Source organism: Drosophila mojavensis, unplaced genomic scaffold (genome assembly GCF_018153725.1).
Source record: "Drosophila mojavensis isolate 15081-1352.22 unplaced genomic scaffold, ASM1815372v1 contig_16, whole genome shotgun sequence".
NCBI classification, from domain to species: Eukaryota; Metazoa; Arthropoda; class Insecta; order Diptera; family Drosophilidae; genus Drosophila; species Drosophila mojavensis.
Window position 1 is genome coordinate 3,930,681 of NW_025318693.1, and position 26,220 is coordinate 3,956,900.

Below are 26,220 nucleotides of genomic sequence, written 5' to 3' on the forward strand. Positions count from 1 at the left end.
ATTTGCGTCATCTAAGTTGTCATGATTTGAAAATCCAATTAGAAATAGAAATATCGATAGTTGCTGAATATCAAATGAAGTCCCTGGATGCTGTCTGGCAACGCCGTGTGAGTGTCATTCACTGATGCACCGCCAACAAACAACAAACAAAGCAAATTTGCTTTAGGAGCTGCGCAGTTAACATCAATAAAACACAGAAGGCAAACAAAAAATGGATAATGAAGCAACAGGCGCAGCTATACAGCCCAGTGGACAGCATGGCCACAACCAGGACACAGAGGAATTGCTCGATCCTGTATTGTTCTCGGACAACAATGGTTCATTTAAGTTGAAAACTGTGCCCGCATTCAGGTGTGTACTATGTGCGACGCCGGCATATGTAGCTATGAATCACTCTCAAAAGGGGTGATGAGTCTGCTGAGCTGCGCAACTCAATTATCATATACTAATGAGTTTTATTCATTCTATGGGCATTAATTTTCGCTAGCATACATTTGCTTATCTCGACAATAATTTCGTTTGTGGGCATTGGTCTCGCGGTGCTCTTTCCCGAGGATCGCCGTTGCGAGGCCTACTTTATAATGCTTTACCTACGCGCCACATTCTGGGTGATCACATTTGTAAGTGCAAAGTCCTCAATATCGAATGGCTTTTGACCAATTCTCTCATTGCTTACAGATTTTCGATCATATTGTTAAGAAACAGCATGACAACTTGCGCCTGAGTGGCTATCATGACTTCCACCGAGAGACGAACATGCAAAAAGGCATTCCACTGCAAATAGTGTCGCTGTGGAACTCAATGCTGTTGGCTGTACAGGCACTGATCCATCACTATTACGGCGATGAGTTTTATACGCATTGCGCATCCGGCTGGCTTTCGCCCATAAGCTATGTAACTACTTTCAATGTGGCGGAGAACTTGGTGCTTGCTGTCACCCATGGCTGCTATATAGGTTCGTGTTTCTTACAATTGTGTGTATCTATATGTTATATTCATGTTTTACAATCGTTCCGCAGATAAGGTGCGTAAATTCAACAAGGCCAAGCTGTCGCCAGATGTTTTACGTGGAGCTGATCGTGCCGGCGGCTCGTTGGGTCTCATGCAGCCCGGTGGTGATACAGCAGAGCTTCTTGAGAAACAAGCCGACCTTATTGCCTATTTGCGAGATCATACACACAAGCTCAACCAGAAACTGCACCAAATGCAAACGAATGTGCGTCCAGTGCGAGTGCCACAAATTCCTTAAGATCCCGCATGAAGAAAAATACGTATTCCTTATTATCCGCATCGAACATCAAACACATGCTTATGCAATACACACATATTTATATATATATACATATATATTTTCTTCATTATTATGACATGGTTTTCTATATAGTAATTTGGTAAGCGGGGAAGAAATATTCTTCATAATCAAAATGCTCGCTAACACAATACTACGGAGCTTTAACTTAAAACATATTCAATTGTAAATACAGAAAAGAAAACATAACTTGACAAATTATTTTAAAAAGTATTGTAAAAACTATAACGATTTCAAAAATATATCTTATTCTAAGTCGACTGGTCGTAGGCCAACAATTCTGGCGGTATTTGAAGTATCTCCAGGGCATTGTCCTTTGACGAGGCGATGGCCTGGATGAAGGTAAAGAAAAAGATAGTGATAATTGCGGCATTTTCATTACGAATGCACAGTAAGTTTACCTTATCGCCAGCTAGGGCCAGAGCAAGCACCAAACGTCCAGGTCCAGGGAAACGACCCAGTTGCAAGCCAGTTTCCTTGTTCAGCACATAGATGTAGCCATCGTAGCAGCCAATGAGCAAGTAATTCTCTTTATACAACGCCATGGTAACGGCACCATTGCCGCAAGTGAATGTGCTGGTCACCAAACCAGTCTACAAATTAGAAATATAATAGATCAGTTCACAAATAGAAGCTTAGTCTTTAGATATTACTCACGGCAAAGTCGAACTTGAACACCTCATTCTTCTGGGTGCCACAGAAGAGATGGCCATCAAGCAGCAGCAGACTGTAAACATTGAGGCCGTCGGGCATGCTAAGACGTCGCAACAGCAAACCAGTTGCCGCATCGTGCAACAGCACAACATTTCCCTTGCAGCCCAATATAATTATATTGCGAGCGCCCTCTTTGGTAGCCTTAATGGCGATGACGGACTGGCCAGTTGCTAGCAGCGGCAGATCCATCACTTTATTAGCCTGCAATTGAGAAAAAAATAAAAATGGGAAATCACTCAGAATTGCTTAGTAATTAAAAAAAAAAGATAATATATAAAAAATTACAAATATCCTGGAGATGCGGGGTATCGATCCCCGTACCTCTCACATGCTAAGCGAGCGCTCTACCATCTGAGCTACATCCCCGTTGTATCTCCTGGGCATTTATTGGCCCACAAAAGCGTCCACAACTGCGTTTCCATTTCTTACACCACAAAACTCAATTTGCTGACCAATTGTGCTTTGCATAGTAATTTTTGTTTGTCATTCGAAATGTGCAACGCAATCGGATTACAACAACAAACAATTCGTTTTCATTTCTCTTTTAAATGCGTACGCCACACACATTTTATAAACATTTATAAATAGCTTTGTAGCTGTAAACTATTTATATATAATACTCTTATTTCGTGCGATAGGTGAGCTGCTTTAATTAATAAACAGTCGATAAGATAGCTGTTTCATTCAAATCTATTTTCGTACTACTTTTGGTCAATATTTGCGATTTAATTGTATTGTTATAATCAGCGACTCTAGGGATTACGTGGTTCGATAATTGCAGGGAATTTACAAAACTGAATACAATTCTTAATATTTTGTGTTATTAATTACTTTTAACTTATATGAATTTGTAGAGAATGCTATAAATATAAATTGGATTTGAAATATATTTATCATTTTCTGTGATGCATGAAAAGAATTTTTTTTTTAACTTCTTTTACGAATTCCGATAATTAAGACTTTTTCTACTTTTTGTAGATTGCTCCTGATAAAAATATTTGACAATTTTTAAGTAGCTTATTTTAGGGTTTCCCTAAACTCCTATGCAGAGTAGTCCAGCAACCAAGAAACACCCTTCGCAAGGTGACAAAGCATTTGAAATTAGCCTGAAAGCCATAAATCTCAAACTGTTTCATTTGGTTTTTATTTCTGTTTTGTATATTTATTAGTGTCTAACTGAGCATATTCCATAAAAAAAAAAAAAAAAAAAAAATGTTAAGATTGATAATATGAGTGGTGTGCAATACAAGTTGATAACGATAAGAAACAGTTGTATTGTACTGTGAATGTTATCAATATTGAGAACAAAGACTTAACTCAACATCTATACTGATAAGACATGAAATATCAAAACAGTCAGCAAACAATAAAATATGTGTAAGATCAATTGAGCAAATTTTGAAACATCAGCTCGTGGAACATGACAACATTTCTCGAAGAGAATATTAATTTATGTTTCAACTTCTTTTCCATTCATTTATTCTACAATTTGATATTGAAAATGCTTGAAATTCTTCACAAAAAATTGTCCGTTTGAGTTTCAAGCAAATAGACTACGTTTATACTTTAAACAAATAGTTTTAAAAAAGTTTGCAAAATGGAATTTTCATCGAATGTAGCTAGAAATTTCGAGAAAATGCTGCAACCATTATTAATATGCGTACTAACCAAAGATAAATTAGCCACATCTACAGAAGCAGCTAGAAATTAAAATTGAAAGCAAACAAGGGGAGGTTCCTCGAGCTGCAACTATGATAAATGAGGCTAGTCCCTGCCTTCTGCGTACTTCACATTGCATAAACTCTAATCAAACATGCATACATACATATGTATATCTGGAGGGACAATAAAATCAACAACATTTAAAAAGAGTGCGAAAAGGAAAGACGCACTGCAGTTCTATGCATACATATGTAAATGTATATATGTATATGTATATGTACATATGCGCCTCTCTATGTACGGTTAGTAATTTGCAAGATGGCGTCTCACGTTCGCAACTCAACTAAAAAGTGCAAGAAATGGCAAGTAGACAAACAAATACAGAAATGCTTTTTAAATTGCAGGAGGCGCACCCAAAATCGACGAAGTAGCAGTCATTGGGTTGCTTTGTTTATTTAGTGGTTGCAAGTGTGCCCGCCACACCCACATTGGCCGCATGGACGTATGCAATTTGCTGCTGCGTCGGATGCTGTTTCTATAAAAACAACAATAACAACAGAAACGAATAACAGTTACTTCCATACAGCGTCGGGGCCTGGGCTGGAGCTGGCAAACAACCAACCCGATTCGTCAGACTCAACCAATGAGAAAACGGCGTTGCCACACACACACACATAGACATACCGACAGGCGGCGTCATTTTCCAGAGACACAACACAACAAAACAGGAGCCAACCAGCAAGCCAACCACCCACCCACAACAACAAAATAACACCAACACCAACAGCAACATATACAGCACAGGGACCGAAGACATTCCAACTGCAGCGCCTTGGAAGGTCTTGCCTGCAATAAGCGAACGACAGAGAAAGCGAGAGCAGACAAATCGAGAGAGTGCCGGCAAGTAAGAGCGTGTGGGTGTGAGTGTGAGAGCGAGAGCTGATTGTGAGTACATAGTTTGTATTTTATTTAAAATTGTTTTCAGTAAATAGCATATAAACATTTTATTTGCTGCTGCCAAATTGGCGATGCCATTGCCAATGCCGACGTTGCGGCGCGTCGCTGCGACGCTGGATATAACGAATGAGTAAGTGCAAGAAATACAAAACTAGCCGAGCTAACGCTTTGTGCAGCAACAAGAAACTGCAGCAGAAAGAGACATGCGCATTACAGTGCGGGAGAAGAGTAACGAAGGCTTAACAGCTTCGTGCCGGCAGCATCGAGCACCGAGCACCGAGCGCCGAGCGAAAGGTGAGAGTGTGAGAGAGCGCACGAGCGGGCAATGAACGCTGCAGTGTGTGCGAAAGTGTGAGTCAGCAAAATATACAGTAAACTAAACATGAACACATAAAAACTTAAATAAACAACAATAGGGAACGAGCGGGTGCGAGCGAGAAAGCGTCAGCGAACGCCATTGAGAGAGAGGGATAGTTTTGAACGCAGCACCCATTCTCGCAGCTTGCGCTGCAGTTTGCTGTTGTTTGTTGCAACTAACCCCCAGCCTTTGCTATATACACATACATATATAGCACTATGTATTAGGTTTTTGGCCAAACAACGTGCAGCAAAACCAAACACTCACAGACACATGCATGCAAAATAAAAACACACAACACCGACACAGCAAAATATCAAGCAATAGCAGCAAAGGAATATTGAAACAAGCAACGCCTTCTTGCATACATAGGAACTGGGTTGGGTCTATGGCCCAATATAACTGCACTGGGGCGTGGCTGTTGCCTAGGTAAAGCTAAATATTTAGTAAATAACTAAAGGCGTGCAGTGCCCAAGTACAGTTGCCTCCAAAATACAGTTGCCCCAGCAGTTGTTGCAGTGCATGCCGAGCAAAAAGTACCGAATCATAATTTTAGGCAACAGCCGCGTATTACCCGCACGTCGCAGCCATAAATCGAATGCTGCCAAAAAATTAAGACTTATCGCCATTTGCCCCCAACGTGGAGTTGTAATGAAGTGCCAGCTTTGCACCATCATCCGTGCCATCGCTCCATCGCACCATCGCACCACATCCAATTTGCGTATATCGCTGGCGGAATGCGAAAGAAAAAATAAATTCGATTTGATTTTCATTGTCTAGACATTGGGTTCATTCGATGGCTGCTTAATGCCAATTCGTTGTTTTCCTTGTTACTCTTGCGTCTGCCGTTGGGGCCACATTGAGGCGTCCACACCACTATAAATGTGCAGAGAAGAGTGCGTGATGGCTGATGTAGCCCACCTGGACTCACTTACGTGTCCACGCTCTTCACTTTTTAATTGAATACTTTCAAGTGTTGATTGGACTAGCTAAATATTTAATGAGCTACAAATTAATTGAATGCGACTCTCGGTAGATATTTCTAGAAGTGAAAATATTCGATAGGCTATAGCTGTCAGGTATGGCAATTAATTACGCCTTGAGATATGCAACATATTTTTAGAATATTATCTGGTAAATTTATAGAAGAACTAACATTTTTACCCAACAAATAACATATAGGTTGATTAATAATTATTTTCATCGACTTAGATAACAGACAATGTCAACATAAAATATAAATAAATTTATAAAATCTTGCTTATATGTTTCGATCATTTAGCATAACGTCATATTACCCAACTTAAATAACTTAGCTAAATATATTATTTACTTTAGAGAAGAGCCCGTATGAATAACATAGTTTGGAGATATCCTGAGCTGATATTTCCGTTTACATTATATACAAATTGGACACAACTTTTCCTTGTTCCTCTAGAAATCATATTACTATTTTACACAATAAAAAAAATTATTCACAACTAAAAAAAACCATAAATAGTCTTGAAAACTTACCGCTATATTATAGGTAAAAATATTGCCCCAACGACTGCCGATAAACGCAACGCCCCACTCTATGTCGATAGATTGTAGAGGTTCCTTTAGGTAAACTGTTTGCATTACACGTTCCAGATTCTGTTAGAGAATAGACAGCTTATATAAATCAATTCTGACTTTTTTGAGATTTACGTCTCGTTTAGCTACTCACCTCTAGAGAGGATTTCTTGAAGAAACCATCCAAAGATGTGGTGTATAAGTAGGATTCCTTCTCGCACAGATACATATTCGTAATGGCTTCGCTATGCTTGGTTATCTGAAACTCCAGCTTGTGAGTGCCAATGTTGAAGAGGAAGATATCGCCATTTTCCGAAGCGGCTATGATGTACGCCTTATAGACGCGAATTTGGGTGATGGGACAGTTGATATTATGCAATCGTCCGGTTGATATATAGTCATAATTATAGCTCTCCAAATTCGCTGCCATTTGAGACTCTGCACTGCACGGTGTCGGTAGTGGCGCAGTCGGCTTTAGCAGCATGCGCGGCAGATCATACTGTGACATGTTGGCGAATGGCTCCGGTGGCGGCGGTGGTGGTGGCAGCGGTGGTACCACTGCCATCGTTTGCTGTGCCAAGCTGGCTGAATCAGATCTGGTCAAATGCTGATACTGAGGGCTGTTGCCAGTTACAGTTGGGTTTGAATCAGTTGACGGCGGTGGCGTCTTTGGCGCCTCTATCGGCTCCTGCTTGATATTCAACTGCAGCGTTATGGGCTGCGGTATACAGGGTTCAGGTTCCGTCTCTGTCCCTTTGGATGCAACCTTCTTATCAGCTGCATGGCTCGGCGTGGGCTCTGTTGATCTTTTGACTAGACGCCTACGTTTTACGATCTTGACACGTTTCACGACGACGGCGCGACGCTTTCGCTTACGAGGGCTGACTTCAGATTTAGCAGGAGCTGCTGCGGATGCTGCTACTTCAGTTGCTGGTGCTGGATTGGTAGTTGGCACTGCAGGCAGTGGTGAGTTCGTGGGGGTTACGGTGGTTAGTGGCGGCATTGTCGTCGTTTGATTCCTTGAAATCACCGTGTTGAGCAGCAGGAATTTGCGATTCTGCAGCTCCAGGCTGAGCATCTCCAAATCTGATTTCTCGCGCTGAAACTTCATAATCATCTCCTCGAGAAACCCACGACGATTTTGATTCTCCAGCAGCCGCCGATCGATCTCAAGTAGACCGTGCGTCACGGAATCGCCCATCAGCATGATCGAGTCGTTGGGTGAGAAGCTGCCGGGCGATAGACGCGCCACAGTCGAGTCCAAGCCCATGTAGGGCAGGCCCGTCGGCAATGTGTGCAGCGGACGTGCCACACTTGCAACGGTTGTTGGTGTGGGCGTGCCATTTCGCGGCGGTGTGGGCGGCATCACAGCTTGAGCTTGAGCGGCTGCCGCGGCTGCCGGCCCAGCGGCTTCTCTTTGATGTGACTCAGACGCGGGCTCAGCATTTTTCGCTGCGGCTGATGTGGCGATAAGCTCATTAGGCATCGCCTTCTCCAAATTTTGTCTGCGCCGCGCCATTGCGGTTTGCTTCTGCAGGTTGACAACATTCACGATTTCACGCAGCAGGAACTCAATGGCCTCGCGATAGTCGTTTGATTTGAGATTCTGCTGTATCTTGGCCACTTCAGCTTTGCTGAAGCTCTGCGAGTTGTGCTCACTGCTGGTAACCACGCAGGAGATGAAGTGCAGCCGACTTTGCAGGCTGGCACAGTGGCTGCCGCGATAGCGTTCCGCTAGCGACTCCTTCAGCTGCGGCAATATCAGTTTCTCGAAGCTGTCGACAATGTTGTTGGCATCGCTCTCCAGTTTCTGTTGATAGCGACGCTTGGTGGAGTCCGTGCTGCAGCTGGACGAGCTCGAGTGATCGCTGTCAGCGTCGCTTACAGCAGCAGCAATGCGCTTTTTCTTCTTCTGCTGCGACTGTTGCTTAACAGTAATATGTTCCCCTTCATCCTCATCCTCGGAGCTGACCACAACAATAATGCCGCAGCTCTTCGGCGTATTCTTTGATGGTGATTGAATTTCCTGTTTAATGGACAAGGGATTTACTGTCTCCACTGGAATCGACTCTTTCGATTGCTGCTGCTGTTTCCCTTGTGCAGGAGCACTGCTCTCAGTCTCTTTTCTTTGCGGATTAGGCTTTTGTATACTGTCGCAAATCTTAGCGGACTTGCTCTGAAAGCTGGGAGGTTTGGGCTTTTCACTTGCCTGTTTATTCCTACATTTTTTGGCTGCCATCATCTTGAATTGCTCGGCCACCTTCAGGCGCTCCATTAAGTCCGTGGCGCTTCCCATGGCCTGGCTCTCGGTTTGCTCTGTGCTCTGCTCCTGAGTTGGAGCGTTATCCTTATTAGTGACTTCGTTCGGCCTACCAGCCTGCTCGCACTCAATTGTAGAGCTGCTGCAGGGCTCCTTGTTGTCCTTTGACGCGTTAGTCTCTATCGTCGCACCCACTGATATGTCTATTCCGAAACACTTTCCAATCTCTTGCAGCAAAAATGGTGGCAACTTGATGGACTCGACGATTTCGTCCTCGATCAAATCCTTGGTTAGCGTATCCTTTGGTTGTTCCAATTCAATTTCCTTCAGCTGCCGTCGTATCTCCTCGCGCAGACGTCGTCGCGCTTGCAACTTCAGATGCTCGTTGTATATCGTATCACTGTTGTTGATGATGTTCTTCAGGCTCTCCTTGTCCATATTGGCCAGACGCTCATTGAGACTATAGTCACCGCCGCCATTGTGATTGTTATTGCTGACAGTTCGACGACGACTTTGGACCGTTGGCCGCTGGCCAGGTTTGACGGGGTTAGCGCTGAGAGCACCAGCTGTGCCGGTGCCGGTTTCCAGTCGCTGCTCCTGAGTGACCGCAATTATTTCTTGCTTCAGCAGCTCAGCCAGCGGTCGCACTTGAATCTTGGGATATGTATTATTAGCTGTGCTCCCTGCTTCGCCTTGCCCTGGCTGCTTACTCTCTGTGGGCTTAGACGGCGCTGCAGCTTGATGAGGTCCTAAGCTCTTCTTAGGCTCTGTAATACTTAATTTGCCCTCAACTGCTTTCACTAGATTCGTATTATTTCTGGCTGCATTTTGGCGCCTCACGGGACTGGGTATATTGTTTCTAACCGGCCTCACTTTGAAATGGCTGTTACTGATATTTAGTTTTTTGGGACATGGGTTTACCTGCTTCTCGCTATCCTTTAAGTCTTTTTCGTTTTCTTTAGTTTGTTCCCTCTTGCTGTTGGATTCTTCTCTTTTAGTTTCTGTAGATTTTAATTGTATTGTAATATTATTTTGCCCATTCTTTCTTTCGAATCGCACTCGGGGCTTATTTTGGTTTTTGATTTGATCTAGCTGTTCGACAGTTTTTGATATACGGCTATTATTTTGAGATTGTTTTCGAAATTTGCTCACAGTTTGTTCTTTTGCACTTTCAATTGGCTTTTCAGCAGTAGAGTCGTTAATTATATTTTCTGACTTACTTATGCTCTCGCCACTTTGTTCATTCAATTGAATTTCTTCACTCTTCGAGCAAAGTTCTTCTTCTTCTGCGCCCGCTTGGGGCTGTGTTTCGTGTGATGGCTCTTGACTTTGAGATCTTTTACATGAAATGAAGTTGCTATACCCGTTATTTGTGGGCTCCCATTTTCTGCCTGTGCTGTCCCCAGCAAATGTATTTGATCTATTCGTACTTGAGTTTCTATAATATCCGCCGTTTCCGCGATACGATGAGCCCCTCCGAAAATCTCGTCTTTCAGATGGTTGATTCCAATTATTGTTGTTGTCTCCTAAATAATTTAGCGATGGATGCCAAAATTGCCTATCTTGCCTAAAATTACGACATAAACCACGAGAACTATTTCGCGGATAAAAATGGTTTGGATTTTGGATGTATGGGTTCCACTGTGCAAAGAGAAAATTTCCATGCGTATATAGAGCTGATTCTGGCTGTTGAGCTTTATAATAATACTTACATTATTATTGTTGAAATGCTTAATATTGTTAAATGACTGCCTCCTGGAAGGAATACAAAAATATAAAATTAGTTATAAGACTTATAATTACAATCAGAGTTAGCTCACGTTCATTACAAAAGCATAAACTACAGAAAACATACAAATAAAAAAAAGTCAAGTTCTACAAACAATAAAGGAATAATTAATGTAATCAAGCGACGTGGCTTGGTTTCTCCGAAGTTTTTAGTCAACTTTGAGGCACGTAAGAATGAAAGAACTCTAAGCCATTAATTTAACAGATTTAAAATTTATAACCACACGCCTCCTTCCTTAGCTTTAGGGCCGCAGCCCCCTATTTGTGTATGCAAAGGTGCGAATTCCTTTGGCATTTTCTTTTCCTTACATTTTTGTTGTTTTTTTTTCTACTTTCGGCATGTCCGCTTTTGTTTTGAGTTCGCTCGAAAATCTCGTTAAGAAATGCTAAAATATACGACCACAAATCTTGTGTAGCTGTTGCTTTTCTCTTAATGTAATTTGTAACTTCAACTAATTAAAAATTTAAAATGTCACAATGGGAATCTTAATGCAATAGGATATCTGCTTAACTTTTCCTACAATAGAATCAAGGAAGAATATGGAGGAGCAATAGCTAGAGGAAAGCTTAAGATAAGTTGGATATGGAGAGAAGATTATTTATAATTAATATACTGCTACTATCTGTAAAGTAAATATCGAATTTAAAATGGAATTTGTATATTAATAAAAAAAGATAATATGTACATACAAAAATTAGTTAATGCATTTTGAAATCATTTAATGCTTTGTACTAAAATTGTTGAATAAATCATTTAATATTTGGACTAAAATAAAAAAAATAAAAAAATGTATATTTTTGTGTAATACTTTTCTATTCATTACTTTATTCCTTTATTTATACATCGATTTCTTATTAATTTTTATTATTCTATACAATATTAATGTTTTCAATTTTTAAATTATATTTAAATTCAATTTAATCTAATGCTACTTCTTGCATTGATACTGTTATTATATATTCTAGATTTGATTTTTTTTTATATTAAAGGAATGATTCAGTATGTTAACCATTCAATGACAGCTGCTCTTGGATAGTCAGAAATGCGTTTGTTTATTTAAAAAATCTTACAAAAAATAAAAATCAAACAAAATTTACTTTACAAGTCGCTGCGTTTGGCACCACAGTCCACAAATTCTGTGGGTTACCTTGCTTGTAAAAATACAAATAAAAAATATTCATTCGAAGCCTAGTAGAAATATTTTGGGTTGCAAAAATCGAAATTAATATGCATAACGCGTAGCGGAAAGAAAAAACTTAAGAAAATTTATGCAGTGATGAGTGAAAAAGGATGCCATGCGGCCCAAGTGTCTGGAAAATAAAGTCGAAACACGCTCTCGGTCCGGATGGCAAAGTCAAATGTCACAGGGCGTGTGTGACAAGTGCTCTCTAATGAGCAGGAGGATACATTTTAAGAGGCACCTACCTAAGTATTTGTCAAATCAAGCCAGAGTCCTAACTAAAAAAAAACCAATGAAGCTTGAGCGGAACATTCCAGGCGAAGGCAAGTCAATTAAAAAAAAAGTCAAAGCAGCGAAAAGTACGTGACGCTAGAGATAGAGAAATGCCGAAGCAGAGAGAGAATGGCTTTGGAGTTTTGTGCAAATATTTTCAGGACAGCAACTAAAAGTCGCAGACTGACTTGAAATTAGAATTACAAGACGCTTGGATGAATCGTCTCTCTGGCAGGTGAGGGGACGTGAATGCGGGACGCGAAGCAAACGCTGACAAAAGTTTTGAGGTAACATTTCTTTTACGATTCGCATGGGTGCCAGAAAGTAAGCAAAAGTAAGTCGGAAAAGTGCCACTCGTGGCGCCTCTGTCATTAATTTTGTATATCATTGAGTTTTACGATGCTCATAAATATGAAAACGTTTAACTCGTTTGCCAAGACACACAGCCCTCCCTCCCTCTGCCCTACCCAGCTCACACACACTGTTGCCCACCTTTTTGGCAGCGTTTGCTCTTTATATGAGACAAACTAATTGTTGCTGCTTACGCGCTCTGCTCGTAATGTCTTTTTAAGCGGGGACACGCTCCCCACATGTTTTCACAATGTTTCACTGATAAAACAACAACAACCCGAGCAGACACCAGCAATTAGTGGGTTGATTGTGGGGCACATATCGTGCTGAAGGGGGGATACTACAGTATTGTCGCTTTATCGCTGGAGCTACTTCTCTCTGTCTCTCTCTCTCTCTCTCTCTCGGTCTCGATCTCAGTCTTGATGTGCAACAGCTTGAGGTAATTTTCAACTTTTCTCAACGGCTCCTCGTTGACAGGCGTTTGCCTGTTTTGTTTGGTTTTAATTAAAGCCCAAAACACAAATTGTATACAAGATACTCAAGCACACACTCTATAGAGGAAGGGCTGGACAAACTTGCTCGAGAAATTGACATTTAATTGTGGTTTTTAAAACTGTTTCGAAGTTGAAAATGCTTTTGAATCAATGTATACAGTATTTCCACAGAAGACATTATCTTCAAACGTAAATATTGTAAAACATTTATTATTCTTATTATTATTATATGCCCTAAAAATAGATAAATTCGGTTGTTTATTTGTTGAATAAAAATTTCGATTTACTAACATAATTTTCATAAATCACATGGAGTACTTATTAAAAGGATTTTCCTTTAACGAACAATGAGGTTTAACTAGGCGTATGCTTAATATCAGTAAATTATTGAGTGCAAGTGGAAATATTATGTAAATATGCTCTAAAAATGATTATCAAAATAAATATTTTAAGTCTAGAATACCATAAATATATATTTATGTATTTGAATTTATTTAAGCCGTTTGGCTGACTCAATTACAATTATTGTAGCTTTAAACTTTGAATAAAGAAATCAAGAGCATTGGCCACGCCCAGCTAAGACCAGTAATGCAGCTACCCATGTATTTCAGGTAGCGCAATTTGAAGTCGAAAACCAGTTCAGACCCAGCTTATAAACAAATCTAGGCCAATTACACCGCTTGAATTTCAATTGAGTCAACATTAATTGTTCGAGTGGGTACAAAAACTGCAGTTGTTATAAAACCGTTGTGTATGGGAGTACTTCATGGGGATGTAGCTCAGATGGTAGAGCGCTCGCTTAGCATGTGAGAGGTACGGGGATCGATACCCCGCATCTCCAAGGATATTCCTACCAACTTTTTGCTGCGCTCACTCAACTTATTGTGTTTGATATTTTTGTTGTTGTCAGCCACTATTGAAAAACAAAGTAAAATAACAACATGGACAAGTCGAAGCACAACAAAACACTTAAAACAATTAAAAAATAGCAAAACACATAAATTTTGAAAAGCGAACAGCAACAGCTTAACTAGCTTAGCCGCTGACAGGGAGGAAAGTTTGTCCTGTGCGGTGCAGAAATTAAAACAAAGGCTTCTCATAAATAGCACATCATGTATCATTTACAATACCCAAACCTCCCACTGGACCCACGAGTTCTCTTTGCTTCCTGTGTGCTGCGCGCTGCTTGCGGCTGTGGCTGCGACTGCGACTGTGGATGTAACTCACTGAGCAACTGCCTTTCCCCCCCTAGGTCCTGTTCGTCCTGGGACCATGTTGCTGGCTTTGACTGCCTGTTTAATTGCTGGCAAAGTTCTGTGAATGCAGGCGAGTAAACAAACATTGGCATATTGTGCCTGATTTATGTGCGACAATGTGTCCTGTTCGCCGTGTGTTGCCTTCCTGGAGTGGGCGGCAAATCAAATTACGCGACCTGATTGTCGACATGGGGGCGCCGCGCAGTGCACGCCGCCTCAGTCTGTGCGGCATCTAATGCCAAAGTCGTTTGGCAGTTACAAAGCGGCCTTTGAATATTCATTAATGCGCCAGCCTCTTGCCAGTCAAGAAATGCAGACGTCTGCATATTTGTAAGTCTATTGGCGGTAGCAGATAAAAAAAAATGAAAAATGCTAGCCAAACGATTGCCATGTTCAAGTGGCCAAAAGTGTTGACAAAGTGCAATGCCAGCGAAAAGCAAGAAGTGAAGGGAAAGCTTTTGGCCCAGCCAACACTTGGCAATTTCAATTCAGTTTCGACTCAATAAGCGTTCACAGAGACTCAACTGAATCGCACATGAATATTGCTCCTCAGTTGATAAGCATCTTAGATAAGGACGAAGTAAATTTATTTAATTAAAAGTTTCACTTGAATTGCTGATAAATAAAGTATATACAATATATAAAAAAAGTATATACAACAATAGAATAAACTGATTTAATAATGGTAATTTTTATATATTTTTCTATTGTAACGATATTAAACACCAATCTAAAGTGATTTCTGATATATATTTCTCTTTTTGATTTTTACTAAATTTATCTTTGGGTTTGTGCATCTTACTACACAATATATAGTATGTATATTAAAAACAAGTAAAAATGCTGTCAGCGGGCATGACCTACTACATAATACTCATCTACAGTATAAAAACCATAAATATACTTATATATTATAATGTCTATTACAAATGAAAATTGTTCAAAGTATCATTCAGCCTGACAAATTCTACTCAAATGGATAAACTAAATGCTATATGGTAATCATACGCACATTTAATCGGGAATATAAATTGAGTATACAAATACTGTCAAGACAATTTATTATTCTTCTAAAATTCGTTTTCTCAACGGCCAGTGAACAATCGAAACTTTTAATAGAAGTGTAAGTAACCCGCATAATCAAGTGCCTGGCATTTGTAACATTTGTTTTTTTTTCTTCCAAATTTGCGACGCTTTTTGTCGTTTGTGCGTTACGTTGGGGGCCTGCAAGTCGCATGAAACAAAACAAACAAACAATAAAATATTGAGCACATTAATGTTTAGTCAGACGTAAAATTACTTTTAAGTCTACTTTTGGGCGAGGAGCGCGCAATGCTCCCAAAAACAATGTCAGAGCTGGGTGCCTGGCAGAGATAGAAGAGGGCGAGCTATAAAGACGTTAGATAAACGCTAGATGCATATTTATGATTTAGCACTCGAAACTGCGAGCACAGGAGTGGGATACGTGGCGATTCACAAACACTCCTGACACTTGGCTGACTGTCAATTTTTGTATTTTTTGTATTTTTTTATTTCGGGTGCGCAAAGCTTTCATAATGCTCGATAATGAAAAATGAAAATTTTTCACTTTTGCTACATTGACAAATGGCCCGAGGATGGGATGGGCTAGTAGCAAGGCAAGAAATGAGGTAGATTGGCGGATTGGAGAGCTTATGGCGCTGTCTTGGCCATAATAAAAGTTTATGCAAGTGTTTTGGATTTAATTAAGAATAAGAAAAATGAAAATGCCAAAATTTTCGATTGCCAGATGCGCGCGTCTCGGCTAAGCGGATTTGCCCGAGACATTTATTATTATTATTATTATTTCTGCTTCAAATTTGTTTACGTTAATTAGAGGGAAGCTGTGAAAAGTGCGTGACGATGGTTTTCGCATTTAATGATTTGATTCAATTGAAGTGAATTGAAGTCTGCAAAAAATCATTCCACTGTGAAACATTAATAGCGGGGAGTCTTTATTTATTTTTGACTTAAGCACAAATAAAAAACTAAAAAATAATAACACATAGCTCGTAAAAACTTTGCTTAAGAGAGAATGTTGTAGTTAATTTTAAATTAAAATACTTGGCAATCATATTTTGTAAGTTATTCACTCTGAGAAATCTCTAAATAATATTTGTATGTAGCTTTATATTACAATTTTATCAGATAGTATATCTTTTCTATCACAAATTCGAATTTATTATAGAAGTTTCTGTAGTAATATATATTTCAAATTTTTGATATCTTCTTCTTATCCCCAAATTCGCAAAAATTAATTTCTAATTTTTAAAAATCTGTGCTTCGGCCAATATATATATATATATATATTTCTCAACTTAAATTGTTAAATAATTTTGTTTATTGGCTTAGCCAGCTTTAATCATAAGAAGGTATTTCGTTATAAATCTTGTGCTAATGAAATTCCTGTATTCCAAGCCATTATGACTTTTATAAGCTAGTATAAATGGAAACTACTTTATTGCTTGATATTTACCATGAAAAATGAGGTAATACATATTTATCTCAGCTTGTACTTTTGAAGAGAAGTACATATTTTAAGCAGAAAACATAAATATAATAATCATGATTTAAGGATATATAATAAAATTCTACAAATCTGTTAAATATTACATACTTTGTTACATATTAATGAAATTTTTGTATTTTTGTTTAATAAAATTATAATTTAAAAAATATTTAATCAAAGAAGAGAGCTAATACAAAATTTCTATTAAAATTGTAAAACAAAAGCTCACCTGGGGTTTTGCTTAGAACAATAATTTTCTTGTTTCGTATTTTCCTGTTGTTAGGAGCATTCAAAACGCAATGCAATAAAAAGAATCACAGAATTGACAACTTCGTTGCCAGTCACTAAATCAATCACTAAACAATCTTAATTTATCAAAACTAATTCAGTCTTAATAACTCAAACAATTCCATTGCCTAAGTTGACCATGCTTAAGTCCTATAAGTTAACTCAATCACAATAATTCAGTTGGCGTTAAACGTTTATACGAAACATGACAATATCAATGACAACATTCCGAATACACCTCACGTTCCGACACTTCAAGTGACACTTAATTGTTTATGAATTGTGTGACAGGCTGGGCGTCTGTGTGTGTATATGTGTGTAATTTCAGCTCCCTGCGGTTAGGCTATGAATTTACCGGTTTCTTTTTTCACACGCTGCGTATGACAGCTATGCGGAAGCGGAAGTTCGACTATGGATTTTAGATTGAATATTGTTTTAGAAATATATATTTTTTTTTTTTTTAAATTAAAAATTATGTTTGTAATATTTACACAGTTGATCTTAAGAGTTTTTTTTTTTTTTTTAAATTTTTATTTTATTTTATTATTTCAGCAAAGTTTATATATTTTTTTAGTTTTACCAATTATTCACTTATTTTGAAAGTTTCTCAAATGTCTCTCGAAGATTATATCAATAACCTATCTGAATTATTTCTAAATTGTTGAAGCGGCTTTGCCGATGTTGATGACTGGGACAACAATATGCACACTACACAACACTACATAATAGGCTGGCCACGAGAACTTTCTGCGTGCCTGTCGAGTTGCCAAATGCCGTTAACCGACGGTATGCTGCTGCAGTTGGAGTAGTTTAGATAGCAAAACAGCAGTAGCAACAGCGGTAACAACAAGAACAACACTGGCCAGTAGTGGCTGGTATATGGGCATGCAAAGCCAAAAACAACAATTGCAAAAACACACAACACAATAACGAGAAGGAGAAGAATAATCACAACAACAACAACAACAACAACGGCAATACCGTACACACAACCGACTCATATACAACGAACGAGCGTCGAGCCGAGGATCATAACGACTTGTATATAACACGAAGTCACGAAGGCCCGAGAGGCGGCCGCTGCACGGCAAGCAGCAAAACAAAACACAGCACAAAACAATGCAAAATACAACAACAGCGGCAGGAGGAGCAGCAGCAGCAGCAAAGTGTAACTAAATAAGATGCAACGGCTGTATGCAATATGTGTGTGTGTGAGGGGTATGCAACAGCCACCATCCGCCCACGCTGCCTGCAGCCCGCAGCCCGCTGCCGGCAGCGCACGACGAACGAGCGAGCTGAAAAGACCGAGCGAGACTGACGGAACAGCAAAGGAGCAGCGCTGTTAGCGAGCTTTTCGCTTGGGCACGAAGTGCTTAACACGATTGCACCCGACAGAGATAGAGAGAGCGAGAGAGTGGGAGCGCAGCGGAGAGAGAGCATTGGAGAGTGAGCGAGTGCGCACGAGAAACTAAGCAAAAAAGCGCATTGGGAAATAAAATAAAATACAAGCAAAACAAAATAAGCAACAACAACAGCAATAAGGGTAACAACAACAATGGCAGATGCAATGTGCAATTAATGCTCCCAAAAAGAGCGAAAGAGAGCTACTGAAGGAGGGAGAGAGAGAGAGAGAGAGGCTGACGACTGCAAACGCTGCCTGGTTGGCTGTTGCATGCTGCTATACAAGACCCTGGTGTGAGTGTTGGCATTATTGTTTGTAAACTACATACAACAATACAATAAGCAAGACATGCAGTTGGATGCGAGGAACTAGGAACTGGACTGGAATACCGCATCTCCCGTTTACTTGCTCACTGTACATATGTATGAACCAAATTCGGCGCATGTCATTTGATTGTTCTGCCTATAAAAGTCAGTTAGGCTATGTGCTTGAGCTCAGTTGAAATTCAACTACCAGCCTTTGGACTTCGTTTGAGTTTGTCTTCTTCTCAACGCAACAACAAGCAACAAATAGACAAGCATATCACTTATTGCAATAGGTGTTTCTGTTGTGGTCATTTCCAAAGCCCTGAAGGAGCATTTTTTGTGAGTTCATTGCCAAAAGACGGCAAAACTCTTGGATCCCTGCGCGAGCCACTGGCTTACCGAGGTACGTATATTGTGTTACTGTGTGTGTAAATATGTTTGTGATAAAAACATGCAGTCCCTTGTGTAAATGTGTATGTGTTCGGTATAATGAGTACTTCGGGTAAGGTTATTGAATGGTTAGGATAATTGAATTAATATATGTTGCTTATTGCAAAAGGTGTTTTTAGTGTTAATAAATTAAATAATAGTGAAGTATTAGCTATGAAAGTAATTAACAAATTTTGAAGGTCAAATTATGTTAATGTACAATAATATTGAGTTAAAGAGATTAATTAAAATATACAAATATTAATTTATAATAAAATAAATAAATAAACAATTTAACACTATGCTTAAAAGTATGCTACAAAAATTAACATTATAATCCTTTAAAAATATTCAAGATATTTCGATAAAATTCTAGAAAAAATGATTTCCCATTGAAAATGGGTTCAGGGTATAATAATATGGTATGGGTATCAAGAATAGACATCAGAAATATAGTCTACTTATCTTTCTATTGTACTAAATGTACTTGGAATATACAGTGATATCATATCAACTTGCTAACTATTGCACTCTCTTCCAGATCAACAATATCTTAACTGCGATCGATATACGATCAGCGACAGCTGCTTGAACTGAGCATCGGCTATATAGCCACATCGAATTCTTGTTTGTAAATCGTTAGTTCGCATACAGCGAGCCAACTGTAAGTAGAAACACTTTAAAATGACACCAAACACGGATGGAATAAGCAGCGTTAAAATATGCTATATGGCGACAAAAAAAGAGTCCAGGTTGAGGAGTATGCGTATTAAGATACCAAAAATCTAATACAATAATAAAACATAACCATCAATATCAAACCAAATAATATATATGTAACCAAAAGTAGGGCATCTATGTAGCCAATATTATATACCACAATATGTAACCACAAGTATACACAAACTGCTTAAGTAGTCATATAAACAGCAATGCATAGGTAGGCGACCAATGGTATTAGAGTTAAGATCAAATATTCATCGATATAAATACACATGTAATGTGTCGAACCCTAACAAATTCCGAATACATTGATGATAATTCCGTATCGTGCGAATTAAATTTTTGACAAATGATCTCCCAGCGAGAGCTAAACATTGGCCTTGTCTGCTCTATCCGGGGCTGGTGCTCCGCTTGCCCAACATAACCAGCTAACAAAATTATCCGTGGCTAATCTTAAAGGGAATGTCCGAACTTGCTAATCGCGTACGCGTCGGTTCAATAGCTAACTACTCTGGCCAGGGTCCGGACCCTTGCTGTATCGCGATCTACGAGCCGTGCGTCATGCGGCTGTCGCCCCTCGCGTCGGTTGGGCGGGTGGTGGGTAACATTGATGTTACACGTTGGGATTGCGTTCGTATATACTTCAGGTGTATTTGCGTCGTTAGTTTTTATCTGTGTATGCATGTGTGTGTACGGCATGCTTAGACAATGTTCACTGTACAGGTTTTTGATCTGACTTATCTGATTTTAGCGTTAAAAAACATCAGTTAACAAAATATCTATCTGCATGCCTACAGTTATCTTCGATTAATCTTATTCATAGATTACATTTTTTTTTTAATTTTCAGAAATTTTTTCTTATTATTATTATTTATTATATTACAGTTATAATCTTTAATTTAGTTTGCATTATTACATCATTATTCTTTTTTTTTGAAATATAATATTATAATTATAATTTTGTATATTTTTTTTTATAATTATTATTATAATTTTTGTATAGTAAATTTTATTTAAAAAAAAATTATATTGCATACGTTTACAATGGAACCAAGGCTTCATATCGGTTTTGAAAAAATTTTGTGTTAAAAAATTTCTATGATAACTAAATCGACTAGAGTAGAGAATTTAAGTTTTGCTAGATTTGAAATCTTAAATAAATACTAAATGAGCTAAAAGTCATATAACTTCAGTTATAGCTGGAATATGAATGTTATAGGAGTTTCTTACAAAATCTTAATATATTGACGGTTTTCCATAGCTACGCAAGTATAGTATCTTATTTCGGCTTCAGATACGCCTTCACTTTTATCTAAGACATTTTTCTGCAAGTCTTGACTTAGCCAGCTGCGACTTCGCATTTGTGGTAGGGCTGGTGGGAAAACCCTTGATACAAACCTTGTTAACGCTTCTTGCTGTCAACAGGGTCGGCCAAGAAATGCATATTTAGTCAAGTGTTAATAATGCGGTTGCCTTCCCTTGGGCAAACTGGCCCATCCACTCACACACAGTGCTTTGGGGAAAGGTGCAAACGTGCGTTAAGCCAAAGGAAAGCACAAGAAACTGACACACACACACACAGATACACAAGCACAGAAGTAATGCAAACAAACAAAACACAGAGCGGAAGACAAAACAAATGGCGGGCAGAACGAATGACTCGAAGGATTTTTAGTGTGGGCTGCAAATGAAGAAGAAGAAAAGAAAAACTTGCCTGCGTTCGTTCGGCCAGGGCTGGCCATTATAATTCGAGGAGTTCATCTGACGCCTGTGGAAACGAGAAAAAAAAAATTTATATAAAAAATTTAAATACAAGAAAATGAAGAACAGAAAAGAAAAAGAAAACAGGGAAATGCATAACTAAACAGCGCAGATCTTACAAATAGAGTTCCAGCTGAAGTTTGGGGCTGCTCTTAATTTTGTTATTCAAAATGTTTTCTGAGATTCGCGACGTTTATTTATTTCCGCATTGCAGCGGCCCTTTGCCATTGCAAGAAACGTTTTGACTTGTTGTTGGGGGGCCATTGTTAGCTTGATTTTTTTTTTTTTTGCCCAAAGTGAGCCTGCATGGAGTTGATAATGAATTGGATTTTTGGTGGCGCATAATTAAAATGGCAGCGAGCTTGTGCGACTAATTTGCGCACAATAAAGCCGACTTAGGCAGTCAAAATGTATCTGGCAGATACTTTTCTGCGGCACGTCACGTGCTTTCAACGTCAATTGGCCAAGAAGTTATTGCCTAGGTAAATTGACAGGCAGCAGACCATTGGACGCACTCGCACGGAAATTTCAATGACAATCGCTTGGGTCCAACCGCAGCCGAAAGTCCGAGCCACCCAAGCGTAAGTCGAAAGGTATCTTATGGAGCGCCGCAGGCTCTCCCCTATGACACCACCCACTTAAAATTTATGTGTTAATTTCAAGATGCCCGCGACCCACAGGGTTTTTCTTTTCAGCATTTTTTTTTTATTGCCTCGGACGGGGCAGCATTTTTCACAAAAGTTTCCTGCTTTTGGAGTGGGCTTTGCTGGGGGATCTGCTCCAGGTGCTGCCAGGGTCAGCACTTGGTGGTAATAAATGAGCTAATAATAAGCGAAATGTGCTTTTGAGTGACCCTAAACAATGGCTACGGGCTGCCCGTGGAGTTGCCAGTTTGGGAGCAGTAGGGGCCGTCTCCTTCCAGAAATTGCTGTGAAATTGAGTTTAAAAATAAAAAATAAACTTTTCGATGGGTTGCTGAAAAATGCGCAAAAGTGTCGCAAATTCCGTTGCTGACATGAAAAGATTTGTTTATAATTAATTTCTGTGTGGGTGTGTGTGTGTTTTTTTTTTTTCTACTGTCCAAAACATGTGACGTGTTACAAAATTAATTACTATAATACCTATGGTCAAATATTTTTACCCTAGACTATACAGGCAGAGAGTTGTTTGTTCTAAAGCGTTAGGACTAAAGAATTTTGAAGGTAGCTCTACAAGTCGATAAAATATAGAGATCTATGGAATGGGAATAGAAAACTTTCAATTACAACTAACTTTTAAAATATTTTTATAAACACTTTTTATATAAAAACGTTTTTCTTTAATAGTCCTGCCAAGAAAGAAAACTCTAGTTGTTAATAGAAAATCTAATATTTTAGTAATTTATAAAATTATTTATAGGATACAAAAATATAAAATTTTATAAATTATTTTTTAGATTAATAGTAATTAGTCAAAATTTCCAGCAGATTCAAATTTCTAAAATTGAACCAAGGGGCAAATATGTAGCAGCAAACAAGCTCCATGCTCAATGGTTTCTGGTATTAAGGAAGAAGGCACTAGGAACAGAAAAAAAAAAAAAAAGCTGTAAACTGTAGCCGCATGTTGTAAATTCCAATCAATTTCGATAGCAAATGGCAGTTGAGATGAGGTTGGAGAGCACAGTCGAGATGACGAGCTCCACTCATTTGTCGAAAAATTGAGTAGACATGCATATCCGCCGTGCTGGCTGCCGGACAACGGAAATGGTCAAGATGCAAAGCGGCAGGCAGGTGTCCAGTCAGGCCATCAATTAGAGCTGGGTTTTTTTTTTCCATTTTTTTTGGGACCTGTGGCTTTGTCTTAGCGCCAGTGTCTGCAGCATGTTTGGTTAACAAGATGAAGTTGACGGAGCTGCAGGCCATGGCTAAGGACAACGTCATTGAGACAAGCATACAGAGCCAACAAACAAACAAATAAACAACGCCAGCAAAAACAACATGCGCAAAGTTGTCTATGAGCCGCTTTTGTGTTGTTTTTGGCAACATTTGCGGCCTAATGGAATTTGGCGTTCACTAACTGGCAAAAAATTGCTCAAGCAGCTGGGGGGAAAGTCCTTGCTACATGTGGCATATGAGCTGCTGTTGTTCCTGCTGTTGCTTCAGCTGCTGCTTCGAATTGAAAATCGAAGTTAATATGCGCTGCAGACTGTGAAACAAATCATTTTCAAGTTGTTATGCGAAATCGACACGTTTTGCCCATTTTATATTTATTATGAACATTTTCAAATGTTTTTCTGATTTTTTTAGCAGCTGTTACAGGACATAAGGAAAGTAGTTTGGTTGGGGAAGCAGTCAGTTCTGACTTACGCCCGGTAGAAGGCATAAAAGCTAATAATTTGAGAATATTTCGTGTGTGTTGATGGGCTTGGCTTGGCAGACTAAAACGGAATCATGGATAGAAATTAGGACTGGGTGTGCAATGCACCTGGGTTATAAAGGGATTAAAATGCTTGGGCTTAAGCTAAACTTTAAATTAAAATTTGATAATGATTTTAAAATTTGAATGCAAAATTTCCGACTTTTTTCCCAATTGGATTTATAGTTTTGTTTAATAATATTTGTATAATATTGAAACATCTTAATTAATTCTTTTCTAGTATAGATAAGCGAATCTTTCCTGTTGAAGAATATGGTTTAAAATTAGGAATTTTCTAAGAATTTAACAAGCTTTTTTTTTTATGGTATTATTGCTTTTCCAATTTGACTTTTAGACTTTTTTTTAATTATTCTTTAATATATTAAAGTCAATCTTTATTTAAAAAAATTATTTTTGAATAATATTTAAAGTTTTTGTAAGTTCAATAATTGTTTGTTATGTATTTCTATACATACATACATGTAAATATGTTAATATTCCAAAATGCTGTGCAATTTAGCGCCTTGTTACTGTGACATGCTCAAAGCCAAAAAATTTCCTAGCACCACCAAATAGCCCTAACAGCAGTGAGCCAGGAGCCAAACGTTAACAAGGTACTAGAGTATGTAAAACAGGAGACAGGAAAAAAAATTCGTTAAGGCAAGCTATTTTAGCATGATGCGCGTGTGCTATGCCATCTACATCGCATTATGTTTATGCCACTTGGAGCAAGGCTGTGTCGCCCGGCCTGTGATCCTGGGTGGATGGCAGCACATAAAATTAGCAAGGACGTGAGTACAATGCGTCGCTGTATTTGATGGTCTGCCTCATTATCATAGTATTTTGTGCGAACGTTGGCAATTTTCGGTCGTGAAAAGGGAACGGGACGGTAGACAAGTAGATAGATGACGTATTTAATGCACGTCCCTGTTGTGCATATACATATATATATGTACGTATGGGTGTGTGTGTGTGTGTGTGTGTATGTAAATATCTTTGAGTTTACGTTTCCTGTCATACATATACATATAATAATATGAAATAAGCGCTCACCAGTTCGGTGGTTTACTTCTGTTTTGAAGTCGTTCCTGTTGCAGACCACCTGTATGGCATCTATTGCGTTCCTCTGAGCCAGTATCGGCTGCATCGCTGCCCGAAGCTGAGCCCGATAGAGCTTCGGCGCCGGCAGTTGTTGTTTCTGCAGTAGCTGTGTCGGAGGCAGCTGTTGCAGCTGCTTCCTGGCACTCTTGCATTGCTAAACTTAACAATATATATACACTTTTAAAATATTAACATTAACTTAATTCATTCTTAAACTAACGTATACGATTATTTTAAGCTCGTTTCATTGCACAGTCGATTGCAAATTAAAGGACATTTTTGTACTCTTTGTTGCATGAAACCGTAGAAAAGCGGCCTAAATGCTCAACACTTTTTGCAGCATTATTGTCTTGTTTCGTACTTTTGCAATTTTTAAAATTAATATTTGTTATTTTTATACACAATACACTCAAACGCCTTTTGTATATAATTTTATACTATAACCGCTTGACAGAACTTTTACATTTATTTTACATGCGAGAGCACTGACCAAATCAGCTGTTCCCAGAGTTGCATCTGTGATTGTGCTGCCACCTGATGCAAATAAAAATTGGCGCGTCAAAAGTCAGATTTTGAATATTGTCTGCATGCTATCAATATTGTCGCATGCTTGGGTGCTTATGTAAATTTAGCTTGCTTCTTTCTTTCCCTAGAGAATTGTATTCCTTATATCACTTTGTTTTGTCGCAACTTTTATTTACACTGGCAAAATCGTTACGACTGCTGGCGTTGATTTTTCATTTGGGAGCCAGTTGTTGTTACTGTCGCTGGGTGGCGAAATTTCCATAATTATATGCATCAGATGGCAGGTGGTTGAAGCGGATGCTGAAGACGTTGTGCAGAGCTCAAAACAATAACGCAAAGAAAACAAAGCAATAAAATAAGAAGTGAAAATTTTGCGAGAGTGTGTATTTTTGTAATTTTTATGGCAGACTGAACCTGCGCCAAGTGTAAATATTGACAGTTTTTAAAAACGAATAAATAATAAAGCAAAAATGCAACCGAAAAGAAAATGCGTAAATTAATTTCTTTTGTTTACTGAGGGTGCCGCCATTGTTGGGCAAATTTTGTGGGCTGCTCCATTCCAGATCGTTCCAAAGGTAAGCAGCGACAGAATTGTACACAGTGAACAA

General features: G+C 38.9%; 2 protein-coding genes and 2 non-coding genes across 8 annotated transcripts; 2 read left to right on the forward strand and 2 right to left on the reverse strand.

Annotated features, from left to right (window-relative positions):
• Positions 1-103: 103 nt before the first annotated feature.
• Positions 104-1,364, forward strand: LOC6573513 (transmembrane protein 192). Its single transcript, XM_001999545.4, has 4 exons — positions 104-351; positions 488-620; positions 679-955; positions 1,020-1,364. The coding sequence occupies exons 1-4, from the start codon at positions 212-214 to the stop codon at positions 1,247-1,249; spliced, it is 780 nt and encodes a 259-aa protein (XP_001999581.1). The 5' UTR covers positions 104-211; the 3' UTR covers positions 1,250-1,364.
• Positions 1,326-26,006, reverse strand: LOC6573511 (PHD finger protein rhinoceros). Of its 5 annotated transcripts, none has more exons than XM_015166946.3 (8): positions 25,040-26,006; positions 21,546-21,599; positions 10,527-10,569; positions 6,709-10,455; positions 6,516-6,635; positions 1,967-2,224; positions 1,711-1,902; positions 1,326-1,641 (listed from the first exon to the last, which is right to left on the reverse strand). In XM_015166946.3, exons 1-8 carry the CDS (start codon positions 25,237-25,239, stop codon positions 1,561-1,563), a joined length of 4,695 nt encoding a protein of 1,564 aa, XP_015022432.1. In that variant the 5' UTR covers positions 25,240-26,006; the 3' UTR covers positions 1,326-1,560. The 5 variants fall into 5 exon arrangements, with proteins under 5 accessions (XP_015022432.1, XP_043863309.1, XP_043863308.1 ...); XM_044007374.1 differs by lacking the exons at positions 21,546-21,599; positions 25,040-26,006 and adding exons at positions 16,914-16,957; positions 17,959-17,988; XM_044007373.1 differs by lacking the exon at positions 21,546-21,599.
• Trnaa-agc lies at positions 2,317-2,389 on the reverse strand. Its single transcript has one exon. It is a non-coding gene; the product is annotated as a tRNA-Ala (tRNA).
• On the forward strand, positions 13,670-13,742 carry Trnaa-agc. The gene has a single exon. It is a non-coding gene; the product is annotated as a tRNA-Ala (tRNA).
• Positions 26,007-26,220: the final 214 nt, after the last annotated feature.

Coding starts and splice junctions, on each gene's coding strand:
- LOC6573513 (XM_001999545.4), top strand. CDS start 212: ATGGATAATGAAGCAACAGGCGCAGCTATACAGCCCAGTGGACAGCAT. Junction 621..678: donor CATTCTGGGTGATCACATTT/GTAAGTGCAAAG, acceptor CATTGCTTACAG/ATTTTCGATCATATTGTTAA. Junction 956..1,019: donor CACCCATGGCTGCTATATAG/GTTCGTGTTTCT, acceptor ATCGTTCCGCAG/ATAAGGTGCGTAAATTCAAC.
- LOC6573511 (XM_015166946.3), bottom strand. CDS start 25,239: ATGCAAGAGTGCCAGGAAGCAGCTGCAACAGCTGCCTCCGACACAGCT. Junction 10,570..21,545: donor CCCTGGCCGAACGAACGCAG/GCAAGTTTTTCT, acceptor TATTCCTTCCAG/GAGGCAGTCATTTAACAATA. Junction 1,642..1,710: donor TGGCCCTAGCTGGCGATAAG/GTAAACTTACTG, acceptor ACCTTCATCCAG/GCCATCGCCTCGTCAAAGGA.